A 15,156-nucleotide genomic window follows, 5' to 3' on the forward strand; every position below is an offset into this window, starting at 1 on the left:
ACAAACAACATGGGAAAGCCAGCTCGGGTGAATTGATTAGAAAGTGGCCTGATGGGGTGGTGTCCACATCGCATCAGTGGGTTTAACCCCAGGGTGCGGAGCGCCCGTGGTCCGTTGTTGGGGATCTCGGCCTTGAGATGTGCAACATTCACATTACAGTACAGAAGGTTGATATGGGGTCAACATAAATTGTCTTCGTATATCTCCCGAAGTCATGCATAGCAGTCTACATTTGAGGCATCCAGTCTTATTAGTTATTATAACTTAGTTATTATTTCGAATTAACAGTTCTGCAGGCGAAGGGATGACTGATCAATAGCTACTCTTACACTGCTCGTAGGAGGTAATCTATCCATAACTATGCAGCTTCATATGATTGCAAGTACCCAGTTCATCCATAACTTTACATCTTCATATGATTACAAGTACCCAGCTCATGGCTGTGCAAGAGACTGTTAGGCTGCGCATTTTGCGAGCGGTCCATGTCCTTGAGATTATTTCAGGCTGTTACGTCAACGAGTGGCCACACGATTAAAACTACGAGGCACCAGTCCAATAGATGGCACTAGGTCTTTCTTCCACCGGCTCACCAGTGGCAGGATTGTGGCCCCTGCTCCCCATGTTTTCAGCATCAGACGACAGGCTGCAGGACAAACTCCAATTGCTGCTAGGTAGTGGTTTAACCAAAAGCGCCCCTGCTTTAGCATCATTCGACCCAGTTGTCGGTTTTCAGCATCAGACTACAGGCTGCAGGACAAACTCCAATCACTGCTAGGTAGTGGTTTAATCAAAAGCGCCCCTGCTTCGGCATCAGTCTTCCCAGTTATCAGTTCTCCTTCTGGATCAGGCTTCAATTAATACCCAGTAGGTACATTGGTTCGAGTTACGCTGAAGTAACACGTATTTCTGTGAAGATCCGGTGTGTCACTGGAACACTTTTCGGGCTTAGGTTCAGCTCTTGGTTGAAGATCAGGAGAGTTAGGGGACTTTGATCCAAGGAGTTAGTGGAATTTGATCCCTTTCAACCAGGAGGTCCAAAAATGGGTCCTATGCATACTACCGTGGGAAACTTGCTCCTCCTTTATGCAGTGACAGAGGTCATTAAGTGGTTTTAGATTGCTCTTGCCGAGGTTAAGCACAGGTTCGGTCATGGGTCTTAGGACGTTGGACTAGATCCCTTTCAACCAGGAGGTACAAAATGGGTCCTTGCATACTACCGTGGGAAACTTGCTCCTCCTCTATGCAATGACAGAGGTCGTTGGGTGGTTTTGGCTTGCTCTTGCTGAGGTTAAGCACAGGTGTGGTCATGGGTCTTAGGACGTTGGGCTCACGATAAGCATACTTGGGGGAAGCATCTCGGTAGCATACTTTATGTGTCTTAACAGTTTTAGTTCTGTCTCTCAAGGTTTTTGTCCCCCACGACTCCTCAAGACCAGGAGGGGACCATGTCAAGGTAGTATCAATTCCTCTTTAGCCAGTTTTTTTGAGAGCAGCATTCTAGCTTGCTCAACAGCAGCATTAGAGGGTGCATTTTGAGCAATTCTTGGATTCACGCAGGCCTCTTTTCTCAGTATTCAATGGGCGGATGGAGCTCTGACAGATAACAGCTGTATATTAGGCCTCACAAGCTCTTCGGTGTCACTCTTGAATAGCGCAGGATGTGAAGCAGGAGGTGCCATCGGTTTACAGCCTAGGGCGCTCATTATTTGACTTCCTTGATCATGTTTCTGGTCTTTGATCATGTTGTGGTCCATTACTCAGAAGCCTCTCTGATGTGAGGAGTTAAGGGAGCACTCATACGGGGTGGTGCTCCAATCTGATGTGGAGGTGTGCCAATTCTTACCATATACACAGTGTAATCTGACTAGCTGAATTGACCCACTTTCAGCATGTCATGTATTAACTGCTTTTCTTTTCCTCACATGGTTTCTTTATCAGCTACATGGCCATGATACCTTCTTTTACCACCTTGCTTGATACCTCATTACCAGAGACCTTTAGAGTTGGTGCTTGTACCAGCTCACTCTGTTAGTTTCACCACAGGAGCCCACAAAAGGTAAGAGGTTGAGTCCATTACTCATGAGCGTCTGGGAGGTAAGAACGGCACCATTATTCATGAGTGTCTGTGAGGTAAGAACAAGCATCCTGAAAGATCAATAAATGGATGGTGGCTAGAATCGGGGTTTACATTAGGGTTTACATTCCACACAAGCGCTAGAGGACAGTTGTCCGTGGTTTACCGGTCTGGCATTGGTTTGGATATGTTCATCAGTACATTAGTTTGGATGGTTGGGATATATTTATCAGTACATGGGTTTGGATATATTTATCAGTACATATTTCTTAGTATAATTCAAGATACCATAGAGGCGATGTTGCTACGTGTGGGCCGCAGCCATGACACTTGAGAGGAACCCGCGATAAGCAAGGTTTCGCTATCCCGGGTAGTGGAGGGTACCAGATAGAGGTCATAGGCACAGCATAGGCACAGAGAAACACCTTCACATAGGTTAAGGAAAAGGCGCATGTCTCCTTGCTTGGACGGCAGGGAGGCCAAGCCATGGTATTCACGGCAAAGTACAGCATAGAGAAAGAACCCATCCGTGGGAACGGGTTAGGTCAGGGTGAGCAGTGGGAAGCTTGTATGGCACCCCACGATGTGAGCTGATTGAGGCATATGCTGTGCATCTGATCATGTGTTGTTACATTGCATACTAGTAAAAGATGTTATGTTCATATGTTCAGTCTTGACGTAAGTTGATTACTGTTCATGATTTCTTGTATTGTCCAGTTGATTACTGTTCATGATTTATTGTATCATGCAGTTATGGCTGTGGCCAAATAAATTCCACACTTGTTGATGAGCACCGGAGTATTGTCTTGTGATTGATGGTGGGGTTGGGTTAGAGCAACAAGTGCTGAGTGCATGATTTGATACGCAATGCTACTTACCCTATGTATGTAAAAGATATGATGTTGCTAAAGGATTTAGTTAACTGAACTTCATTCTGTTGATCAAATCCCTCGATTATAATGTCCCCATCCATATAGTAGCCATCTTCTGAAAAATCCATGGACAGCTTTGGACATAGGCTCTCAATTGGCTTCCAGAGATCAGTGTAAAATATGAATAAAAGGGTATGAGCTCCCATATTTCTAGGGGAAGATTCTGCACATCTTGGTGAACCCCATCTTTTTAAATCTATGTATTATGTACTATGCAAAAAGTTTCAAACTGACACTGAGAGGACCATTTGATGGACACAGATCACATTAAGGATAGGCCAGAGAACTTCATCTTGATGTTGATGTGAACTCTGATCCAAGTGAGTATCCTGCAGATGTGTGGGCACCATGTGATCTTTATAGGTCTCTGCTCCTGAAAGGTTCAACCTCAGGGGATTTCATCCACTGACTTGTGCATTTGATATTAAATATAGATTGTTCTTATAAACTTGTTTTTCTGAAAATTATAAATAGTAATTTGAAAGGAGTGTTTTGTGCGGAGTGTAATAATGCCAGCAAGGGAATTGTGCACTTGATTTATAATACACAGAAAATAAAAAAAATTAGAATATGCATTTTGATGATTAGAATCTGCCAGATATTCAACCCCCTGAAGGCCATGACATGACTCACTGTATATACAGTAGAATAATATTTTCTGTCTTAGTGCTGAATTTATCTGTAGTTTAATTATGAAAATACAGAATTTTGAGGGTAATCTTGTGGATTTTTTCACAGGTACATGGGTCTTTAGTCATATACAAATATGCATGACACAAAGGTTTTTCCTATCTGTATTATGGTCCTTGATACCAATAAAGCCTTTGATTATGTTGAATGGACATATTTGTTTGAGACATTGCACTGGTATGATCTAGGATCCAATTTTATTAATATGGTCAATGTATTGTACTATTGTCTATTGGCACACATTTTCCTTGATGGTTGTGTCACAGAGGCCTTTGTGTTATCCAGGGAAACCAATCAAGGATGCCTCTGATCACCATTGCTCTTCAATTTAGTTTTAGATCCATTATTGCACAAAATTCAGTCACATCTCACAATCTTTGGAATTCCCATGAGTAATCGAGTTAAGGAAGAAGTCCAGCTCATGGCCTTTGTAGGTGATGTTTTCCACTACTTATTGCTTCCAGAAAAGTCTATCCCTGTGGTATTAGTCCTGATTAACCACTTTGGTTCTTTATCTGGATATACTGTAAATTGGGAGAAAACTGAAGTTATGCCACTGAATATACACTATACAAAAACTATGCTAGCTTCCTTTCCACTTCAATGTAACTTGGTATAAAATTTTCTCCCTCTTGGAAAGACAAATTGGAAACTAATATACATACTCTGTTTACCAAACTGTGTGATTTATGCCAGTCTTGGTCCCTGTATGGATTATATGATGGGGTCTGTTGGAGACTATGACTATGACTCTGCAAATTCTCTATGTTCTACAGAAGTTACCCTATTCTTTTCCAGCTTCCTTTTTTAAACAGGTTTATTGTATCTTTCATAAATTTTTATGGGGAGGTAAAGTGTCCAGAGTATCTCTCAATTCCCTGAAACAACCCAGAGCTAAAGGGGGAGTCAATTTTCCAGATTTTTGCAAATATGCAAATAATCATCATATGCTGGTGGTTTCATTGTGACTCCACATTCCCTGTTCCAGACTAGCTATCATTGGAGTCAGAGCAAGTTCAACCTTATCCATTGCAAGCCTTGCTTGGATCTCCAATGATCCCATTCCTTTTTACCATTGTCGCAGCAGCATATGATTCTCAATTAGACTGTTCTATTAACACTATACTGGACACTCCTTTATGAGGTAACCTTGTATTTACCATTGGTAATCATCCTTTTTACTGGAAACAGTGGATGGTTCAGGGCATTTTTAAAGTGATAGATATCCTGGTTAATAACTGATTTCTATCTTTCTCAGAATTGCAACTAACGCATGGACTTTTGGATCATCATGTATATCAGTACTTTCAATTTTGACATTGTGTTCAGCATTATTTAACAACACTTTACTAGGGAAATAAAGATAGTACTCTGTGAGGATGGATACAAATTAAATCCACTACTCACAGCTCTAATAATATTCAATAAATATTAAATAAATAAATATAAAGTGCTCAGACCCAAATCATAAAACATTTGTGATAACTACAAACTTATAGCTGTCTTATGGGACCATCATTGCGCCAGTCAATTTAAATAGAGTAGCAGCAACAGCCGCTTCTGTTTCAGTTTTGACCTTTATGCTGTCCGATTGATCATGGCTTTTTCATGGTAAGAGAATGTATTAAGATATTTAATACAAGTATAATTAACAGTGGATCAGAGAAGTTTATGTAATTCGGCGTGATAACTTTATAGTTTGTTACAAAAAGTTTTTAGATCACTATATAGTGTTTTGTTTTTGTTTTTATTTGTATTTATAGTGTCCCCTCCTGAGGAAGGGTTACTGAAACTCAAGTCGGGGGGTCATCTGGCTAATGATCTATTTCTGCACTTTTTAATTCACTGGCACTTTAACGATTCTGTGGCTGTCTCCATATTCAACAACCACTCAATCAGACCTTAGTAAGAGGACCCCCTGAGTTATTACAGGACCCTTTTACTAATAAGTGCCTTAATTGTGTTTTCACATAGTATTTGCCTGTGCGCTATTTTTTTGTTGCTGTTGTTTCAGGACAAATGCTAATTTTATATTTAGTGCTTGGGACTAGTGCTGTCTGATTCATGATTCAAATTGATTCACTGATTCACTTGGGGTGAATCAATTCAAATCGATTTGTTTTAGCAAAAAATCAAACTCACCGATTCATCGTCCCCCTTGCTAGAGACCCGTTTGGGCTTTTCCTCTGCCACTGGAGTCCTTCCATATAATGTAACTTCTGGTGGCAGAGGGAAAACTGAGTGGATCTCTGCATGCAGATCTGCGGCAGCAAGGTGGCTCTCTCCTCCTGGCTGAAAGTATTTCTCCTCTCTTTCCTGGCCAGGCAAAAATGATGGTAGTGAATGCAATTTACTACCCTGCCACTACTTTGAAGGTCTTCTCTCCATTCAGCCACCCAAGTGGAAAAAGGAAATTTTCACTGAGGGCAGGCTGCAGTAGAGAAAGGGAGAGATGATGCATTTGAGAGATGAACTTGGTGGAGGGTGAAGATGGATGGTGGAGGGGGAATATGGACTTGGAAAAGATCATGGAGAGGGGAGATGGACTTGGGGGGGAGAGAGATAAACTTGGGGGAGTTGTTGGACTGTAGAGGGAGAGATGGTGAGAAGATGGATGGGAAAGATGAACTTGGTGGTGGGGGAAAATGGATGGTGGAGGTGGAGTTGGATTTGGGGGAGGGAGAGATGATCTTGGGGGGATCATGGAGAGGGGAGATGGGGAGGAAGAGGGGAGATGGGGAGGGATAGAAGAAATGATGGATCTAAAAACAGGAGATAGAGAGAGATGATGGACAATGGGATACAGGGAGGGAAGAAACAGAAAGGGAGAGAAGTTGGACACAAGGGATGGTGTAGAAGGAGGAAAAAGAAACTGGATAGGAGGGTAGTTAGAAAGAGAAAGGGAGAGCTGGTGGACCCTGGAGTGGTGTAGAAGGAGGGAGAGTTGCTGGATGAAAGGGTAGTTGAGAAAAGGAGAGATGGTGGATCTGGGGAGGTTGGGGTTTATCGCTGCAGATATGGGAATTGAGACAAAAAAGGAATGATGCCAGACCTCCAGGGGAGGGTAGGGAAATGGAAAGGGAGGACAGAGATGGAAGACCCTGGCACAGTGGCATCCAAAGGGGGGGCGGAGGGGGGAGGTATGCCCCGGATGCACGCCCCAAGGGGATGCACAGCTGGCCACCCTCCACTGTTCTCCCTAGAGTGCGGCTCGCGGCTCGGTTAGAGCAGGGGTGCCCAACCTGCTTCCCTTCCCTTTTCACCGCTGCCATCGGGGATCAGGCCGGCGCCTTGTTCTTTGATCTCCCTGCTTCTCTTCCCTGCGGGGCCGACCAACTCTCGTCACCCGACGTCAATTCTGACGTCGAGAGGACGTTCTGGCTAGCCAATCACTGCCTGGCTGCCCGGAACATCCTTTCCGACATTAGAATTGAAGTTGGACAGCGAGGGTTGGGCGGCCCTGTGGGGAAGAGAAGTAGAGAGATCTTGGCCTGTTCCCGATGGCGGCAGTGGCAGCAGCAGCAGCCTATTCCTTGGCGGCGGTGGTATGGGGAGGGCAGGAAGGAAGAAAGAAAGGGGGGGACAGGGAGCCAGAAACAAAGAAAGGGGCAAGGAGAAACAAAGAAAAAAATGGGGCACGGAATCAGAGAAAGACAGATATAGAGAAAGAAAGGGGTCATGGAGAGAGAAATAAAGAAGGGGGCAGGGTTAAACAAAGAAAATGTTGGGGGAGGGAATGAGGTCTGGAGGAGAGGAAGCATACAGGAGGCTGAAAGAAGGGAAGAAATATTGGATGCACAGTAAGAAGAATAAAGTGCAACCAGAGACTGATGAAATTACCAAAGGTAGGAAAAATGATTTTATTTTCAATTTAGTGATCAAAATGTGTCCGTTTTCAGAATTTATATCTGCTGTCTATATTTTGCACTATGGCCCCCTTTTACTAAATCGCAATAGCGGTTTTTAACACAGGGAGCCTATGAGCGTCGAGAGCAGTGTGGGGCATTCAACGCAGCTCCTTGCGCTATAAAACACTATTGTGGTTTAGTAAAAAGGGAGGGGTATATTTGTCTATTTTTGTATAGTTGTTACTGAGGTGACATTGCATAAAGTCATCTGCCTTGACCTCTTTGAAAACCCACGGAATATAAATGATAATTAACATTTTCTCTGCGTACAGTGTGCTTTGTGTTTTGAAAATTTAATTGTTGGTAGATCATTTTGACTTGGCCATGAAGGTAAAGTGGAGGGAGGGCGGGGAGCTGCTGAAAGACATCTAGTAATCCTTGCAGGCTTGACTGTGCAGGGAATTAATTTTGTAAAATCATGTTTTGTTATGTGACTGGCAGTATTTGGACTTTAATTTCTATGAATGAATAGAATGAAAATGATATAAAATAACTTGCTTGTTTTTATGTACGTGCACTGAAGGAAAGTGAAGAGAGAGTGGGCAGAGGATGCTGAAGAGAAATAGGGAAGAGAGAGTGGGGAGAAGACACTGATTTATAAATTGACAATTGTACAGAATATTGTTTCTTTTCATACTTTAATGTAATAAGTTCAATATAAAACAATTCATGGCTTGTATGGATGGAATCAGGTGGTTTGCGGGGATGGGGACCGAGCTTACGGGGATTAGTCCAATAAAATGGTATTTTCTTATTTCTCATTATTTGTTTTATTTTTATTTGTTAATTTGTAAAGTGGTAATTGTTATGTATCAGTTTTTTCAAATTTGCATCTACTGGCTTTATATTTTGCACAGTATTAGAGGACATGTGTTACTGTTTTTGTGGTGTTGCATTGTATGCAGAGTCTGGTTTCTTGGCGGTTCAGTTTAACTTTTGTCTACATATTTCTATTTTTAGTTTGTGATTATTCCATATTGGGCGAGGGTGTATCTATGTTCTGTGTGTATGAAAAGAACATAGTTTTCAGTTGGCATTGACTGCAGGATCAATTGACTGTGCAGGATCTGGCTTATTTAGTTTTACAATGTATGTGTTGGTGTTCCAGTGCTCACTGCAGTGTTTAAGATGCTGCCTTTTCCTAGGTACACTCTTGTGCAATATGTGCATTGTTACTAAAAATCATATTTTTCATATAGATGGGGGGGGGGTCAAAAAATGATGGGCCCCGGGTGTCACATATGCTAGGTATGCCACTGCCCTGGCAAGCGAGTTATTAGAAGACAACCAGAGCCTGGGACCAACATGATATGAAAAATGACCAGACAACAAAAGGTAGAAAAAATAATTGTATTTTTCTGTTTTGTGATTACAATGTGTCAAATTTGAAATGTGTATCCAGCCAGAGCTGGAGTTAAACTGCAAACGTGTGCTAGTATTTAACAGAGAGGAAGTTTTTTTTCTTTGTTTGTTTTGTTTACACACACAGCACAAAGGGGATAGAGTGGGCGAAGAGGTTATAAAATAAACCCACCAGGATGTTTGGAAAAGAAACACCCAATTGAGCAGGACTTGGGACTTGTAAATATTAAGGTAGGAACATTTAACACCTCCTGTTTAGGAAGTCCTAACTTCTTTGTTAAGTCCACATTAACCAGTTTTCATTTTATCATCTTAATGTGCTAGTAGGAGAACACTGGAATGCTCATGCCCTTTCTATGACCCACCACCTTCAATTAGTTAATGCTGACTAGAAAATTACTACAAAAAGCTTTAATACACTTTCTGATTAATAATTTTCCCCATATTAAGGGATCCTTTTACAAAGGTGCGCTAGCGTTTATAGCGACGCACAAGATTAGCGCATACTAAAGCACGCGCTAGCTGAAAAATTGTTGCCTGCTTAAAAGGAGGCGGTAGCGGCTAGCGCATGGGGCATTTTAGCGCGTGCTAAAACTGCTAGCGCACCTTTGTAAAAGGAGCCCAAAGTGTATGATAGCATTTAATGCAGTTTAGTAACCTATATTTTTCTTAGGTCCTTCTTGTTGTTCCTTTCAGGCCTCAGCAGAATAATATAGCATTTAGGGATAAAGATACAGCCCAACAGTCCAGTGCTAGAGGCCAGAATAGCAAATATCTCCACTGCCACTGTATACTTGCCCTTGGTGCTCAGGTATGTTGGAATGAAGGAAATCCAGACGTTGCAGACGACCAGCATGCTGAAGGTGATGTATTTTGCCTCATTGAAACTGTCAGGTAGATTTCTTGCTAGGAAAGCTATAATGAAGCTGATACCAGCCAGAAATCCCAGATAACCCAGAACACAGTAAAATGCAATTACTGACCCTTCATTACATTCAATTAGTATTGTTCCAATTTCTGATCTCATATTAAGAAATGCAAATGGAGGAGCAGTGCACAACCAGACAAGACACAAAACTGTTTGAATAAGTGAACAGGAAAGGACGATAGAATTAGAGACCCTGGAACCCATCCATTTATGGAGCTTGCTTCTTGGTTTGGTAGCTTGGAAGGCTGTGACCACAGTGATGGTTTTTGCCAGTACAGAGGAGAGAGCAATGGAGAAAGTGATCCCAAATGTAGTCTGTCTGAGAATGCAGGTAACATCCTCAGGATGCCCAATGAATAACAATGAACAGAGGAAGCAGAGTATAAGGGAGATGAGGAGAATATAGCTGAGTTGTTGGTTGTTGGCTCTCACTATGGGAGTGTTGCCATAATAAATAAAGATTCCCAAGATGACAGCAGTGATGAGAAAGAAGAACATGCTGATGGAAGTTAAAGCAATCCCTAGAGGCTCTTCAAAAGACAGGAAAGTTATCACTTTTGGGATGCAAGCATCTCTTTTCTGATTTGACCATTGATCATCCGGGCATGTTATACAGGTGTCCATATCTGAGAAAGAAAATTATCATATCATTATCTCACATATATCATGAGGTCTATTTACTAATGTGCACTTAAATATCATGAGCCTTATAACCTTCACAATTCAGCCAAGACAGGGTAGTCTAATTCACACTAACTGCATGGAGAGTGGACTGTGAACTACACATTGAGTTAGCACCAGGTAGTTTAACTCTAATATCTGCAAATAATAGGGTTGCATGTAAGAGTAGTTAGTATATGCACTCATGCTACCCACAAGGAGATACCACAGACCATTCCACAAAAAGTTTCCTACTGACTGTTTTCCCCTTACCCCTTTCCCATTTTTATTATTTTATTTTTTTACTAAATGTAATGTAGTCCCCTTCCCTCTCCCTAATGGGTCATGTTAGTTATGTAATATTTACAACTCCTTTTTAAAATTATTACAAATTTTTTAAATGTTTTAATTAATTATTATTTTCTTTTTTATATAGTTTATCTTGTAAACCATTTAGATATCTTTGATTGATGGTATATCAAGAAACTAATAAACTAGAAACTTATAGAAAATGTATTCAAGCAATCAGATACCAATTTATCATTTCCTAGGTCTGGGTTCAGTATGATAAAGTCAGCCCTGGTAGGAACTATAATGATGCAAGCAAGAAACCAGTTTAGATAAACCCACAGCTCTCAGGAGTCAACAGCCTACACTTGTTGCTAGTTTCCACAAGCTTAGCAATGGAAGGCAAAGAGGTGGAACAGAAAGCAGCAGCATTGAGAAGATACAGGAAATAAAGTCAATAGCCCAGCCACATTTGGAGAGTAGAAGTAGCCCCCCCCCCCCCCAAGAAACCAGGTCATACAGCTACAAGATTGTGTATTTAAATTCCCTGAAACTGAAATTCAGGAAAGGATTCTCAGGGAAGACAAGGCCATAGTCAAGAGATTAAATACATGTTTTGCATTTGTCTTCAATAAGGAAGATAATGGAAAGATGCCAGTACTATAAATGGTAGTCAATGCTGATAAACCAGAGAAACTGAAACAGATCTCTGAAACACTGGAAGATATAATGAGTCAGTTTGACAAACTGAACATTAGCAAATCACCTGGACTGGATGGTATACATTCCAGAGTACTGACAGAATAGGAAAATTAGCATGCAGAGCTATTGCTAGTAATTTGTCTTTAAAATCCAGCATTAACCTGGAAGACTGGAGAGTGCCTAACATGATGCCAATTTTTAAAAAGGGTTCCAGAGGTGATCTGAGAAATTATAGATCAATGAGTCTGATGTTGGTGCCAAGTAAAATGGTAGAGACTATTACAAATAACAAAATGACAGAACTTGTACATAAGCATGGATTAATGAACAGCACCAGACATCCTGTATTCGTCTACAAGATTTTTGTTACCAACATGCATCACCTTACACTTGTTCACGTTAAACTTCATTTGCCATGTCGCAGCCCATTTCTCGAGCGTATTTATGTCTTGTTGCAGGTCTTCACAATCCTCCTGCATCTTTACTACTCTGAATAACTTCATATCATCTGCAAATTTAATCACCTCGCTCATCGTTCCAATTTCCAGGTCATTTATAAATATGTTGAAGAGCACAGGGTCAAGCACCAAACCCTGCAGCACTCCACTGGTGATGCTTTTCCAGTCCGAGTATTGTCCATTTACCCCCACTCTTTGCTTTCTATCTAACAACCAGTTTTTGATCCACGTGTGTATTTCACCCTCAATTCCATGGCTCATAATTTTTTGAAGTTGTCATTCATGCGGGACCTTGTCAAACGCCTTTTAAAAATCCAGATATACAATGTCGACCGGATCACCTTTGTCTATCTGCCTGTTAACTCCCTCGAAAAAGTGCGGCAAATTCATCAAGCAATATCTTCCTTTGCTGAAGCCATGCTGGCTGGTTCTTATCAGATTGTGTTCATCGTGTTGGTCAACGATGTGATCATTTATCAGTGACTCTACCATCTTTCCCGGTACCGAGGTCAGACTCACCAGCCTGTAGTTTCCTGGATCTCCCCTCAAACCTTTCTTGATAGAAAGTCAATATGGATTCAGTCAAGAGAAATCTTGCCTCACCAATCTACTACATTTCTTTGAAGGGGTGAATGAACATATGGATAAAGGTGAGCCAGTTTATATTGTGCGTTTAGTTTTTCTAAAGGCATGTTAATTCTTGAACATAGTTTCATAGTTTATTAAAATTTTGATTAAACACTAAATAGAATTCAAAGTGTTGTACATTAAAATAAATGGGGGAATTAATATTAAAACATACGTGACTTAGTACAGAACTACTAACATACTGGGATGGGATATAAAACAAGAGGTAATGGGTAGAATGCCATTAATTAAAGAAAATAGAACAAAAAAAGAAATAACATCAAGGAGGGGAGGAAGGTAAGTTAAAAATAAGGATTTAAGGGCAAGTTGGATGCACATCTTCTTGAAAGACACATTGAGGGATACGAGTAACTAAAGTATTCGCCAGGATAGGACTGGCTGGGCCTCCGCGTGTGCAGATCACCAGATTAGATGGACCCAAGGTCTGATCCAGTGCAGGCATTTCATATGTTCTTATAAAATATCCAAATGGTTAATTACTCATAAGCATCATTTTGTATACAGCCAGCCATTTTTATAGGTCACTTTTGTAATAATTTACCTCACCTCAATTATTTTGTAATAATTCACCTCACTTTTATAAACAGGTCCTCATCAGTTTTACAGCAATGGGAGAAAATCTTTAGATTATAAGTCCTCCTGGGACAGGGCAAGTTTCACTTTTATAAAGTGATATACAGTACCAACAATGTGTATAAAATCTGAATTTAAGTCCTCCTTCAGCTACAAATACAGAAAGTGAGTTTTTAATGCATAATCTTAAAAATTCTACTTTAGAATGTTTCTAACATTTTGGTGATGGTGTGGCTCTAAATAATATTTATAAGTCAAGATTGATGCATTTTTTTCTTTCAGGCTATCTTTGCTTAGACTAAGCTAAAGGCCTCAGTTTTCATAGAAAGATAGAAACATGACAGCAGTTAAAGGCCTAATGGCCCATTCAGTCTGCCTTTCCTATCATCCATTATCTTCTCGTCTCCATATGACATCCCACATGCCTGTGCCATGCTATCTTGAATTCTGATACAATCTTCATCTTCATGAATCTACCACCCTTTCTATAAAGAAGCATTTTCTTAAATTACTCCTGAGACTATCACCACTTAGCTTCATCCTATGCCCTCTCCATCTGGTATCCTAACTTATGGTGTTTTGTTTTTAAAAAGACAAAGGGCAGTTCCTGAATTATCACCACAACTGCTTAGCCAGCTGTTGGAAAGAGAGGAATCTTATCAAGTATTTTCCCCATTCCGTAAAGAAAAAAAAATAGTCCCACCCAGCCTGTGTTTTCCCTTTTTTATATCTTTATCAGATCAATCATTGCATTTCCTGCATCTTATCATATGTATGAAATTATATGTCTTTGTGAGTTTGTACTTGACATCCCATATTTATTTACATTTTTATTATTTGCAGTGGAATATAACATTTAAAATAAACTTAAAACACTTTTTGGAGACCTACATCACTCCCTAAATTCAAGAATAGGGAATATAATAGATAACCTATATTTATTTGTATCCCATGATTTCTATGATATCACCCACCAGTTTGGTTGGAGATCTCTCCCTCTGCACACAGAATACAATCATAGCAGCAGATGGGTTTTCCTTCCCTGGTTAATTTTCTGTAACCAGGATGGCAACTTGGACTGCATTTGAACTGTGGAGGTTTCTGAAGATTGAGAAAACAGGTCATGCAACTTCATTTGAAACTGGACTGTTGTTTCTTAAATGGAATGCTTCTTATACTTATTTTTAAATTGTCATCATGTGTAATAGCATATTTCAAAAAGTGTTGATTCTTGTCAGTGCATAGACAGATTAGACCAGGAGTCTCAAAGTCCCTCCTTGAGGGCCGCAATCCAGTCGGGTTTTCAGGATTTCCCCAATGAATATGCATGAGATCTATGTGTATGCACTGCTTTCAATGCATATTCATTGGGGAAATCCTGAAAACCCAACTGGATTGCGGCCCTCAAGGAAGGACTTTGAGATCCCTGGATTAGACCATCCTCTGATCAGATGGAATCACTTTCATACAGATAAATTTATAAAGACTAATTAAGTTATATAATAATATTTAGAGATCACTAATCTTAGGATAGGTAATAGTAATCAATAATTGAACATTCATAATACATCACATTAAAAACAAAAACTGTGGAGGCAAGATGGCTGTGGTACAGTGAGGATGCTCACTACATGTTCTCCTGCCAGGCTACTTTCAGCCCTGTTTTTTGGGACAATTTGCTTAATAATAGTGCCTAAAAGAAGAGGAAGAGTAGCTGCTACAGCCCGGCACCTGAGCTCACCTCTCAGAGACAAGAATCAATAGTGGGGGTTTTTTACATCTTCCCCTCAGGGAAGTCAGAGGGTGCTCAGGAGTGAGATATTGCTTAGCCCAGAAGGATCTGTGCCTCCCCAACAGCTGCGAGAGAAGGAAACTATGGTAGCTCAGAAGGGACAGGAAGTAACTGTCCTAATAGAGCTGAAGGGCTTACCAG

At 40.7% G+C, this 15,156-nt stretch overlaps 1 protein-coding gene across 1 annotated transcript in view; it reads right to left on the bottom strand.

Moving 5' to 3' along the window:
• Positions 1–9,624: 9,624 nt before the first annotated feature.
• LOC117346162 (vomeronasal type-2 receptor 26-like) overlaps positions 9,625–15,156 on the bottom strand; it is a 40,726-nt gene continuing 35,194 nt past the window's right edge. Inside the window, exons 5-6 of the mRNA XM_033915566.1 lie at positions 13,334–13,373; positions 9,625–10,520 (exon numbers count right to left, since the gene is read on the bottom strand). Coding sequence (XP_033771457.1) covers positions 9,625–10,520; positions 13,334–13,373 — 936 coding nt within the window. The remainder of the gene's footprint in view (positions 10,521–13,333; positions 13,374–15,156) is intronic.

Source organism: Geotrypetes seraphini, chromosome 12, assembly GCF_902459505.1.
Source record: "Geotrypetes seraphini chromosome 12, aGeoSer1.1, whole genome shotgun sequence".
Classification (NCBI taxonomy): Eukaryota; Metazoa; Chordata; class Amphibia; order Gymnophiona; family Dermophiidae; genus Geotrypetes; species Geotrypetes seraphini.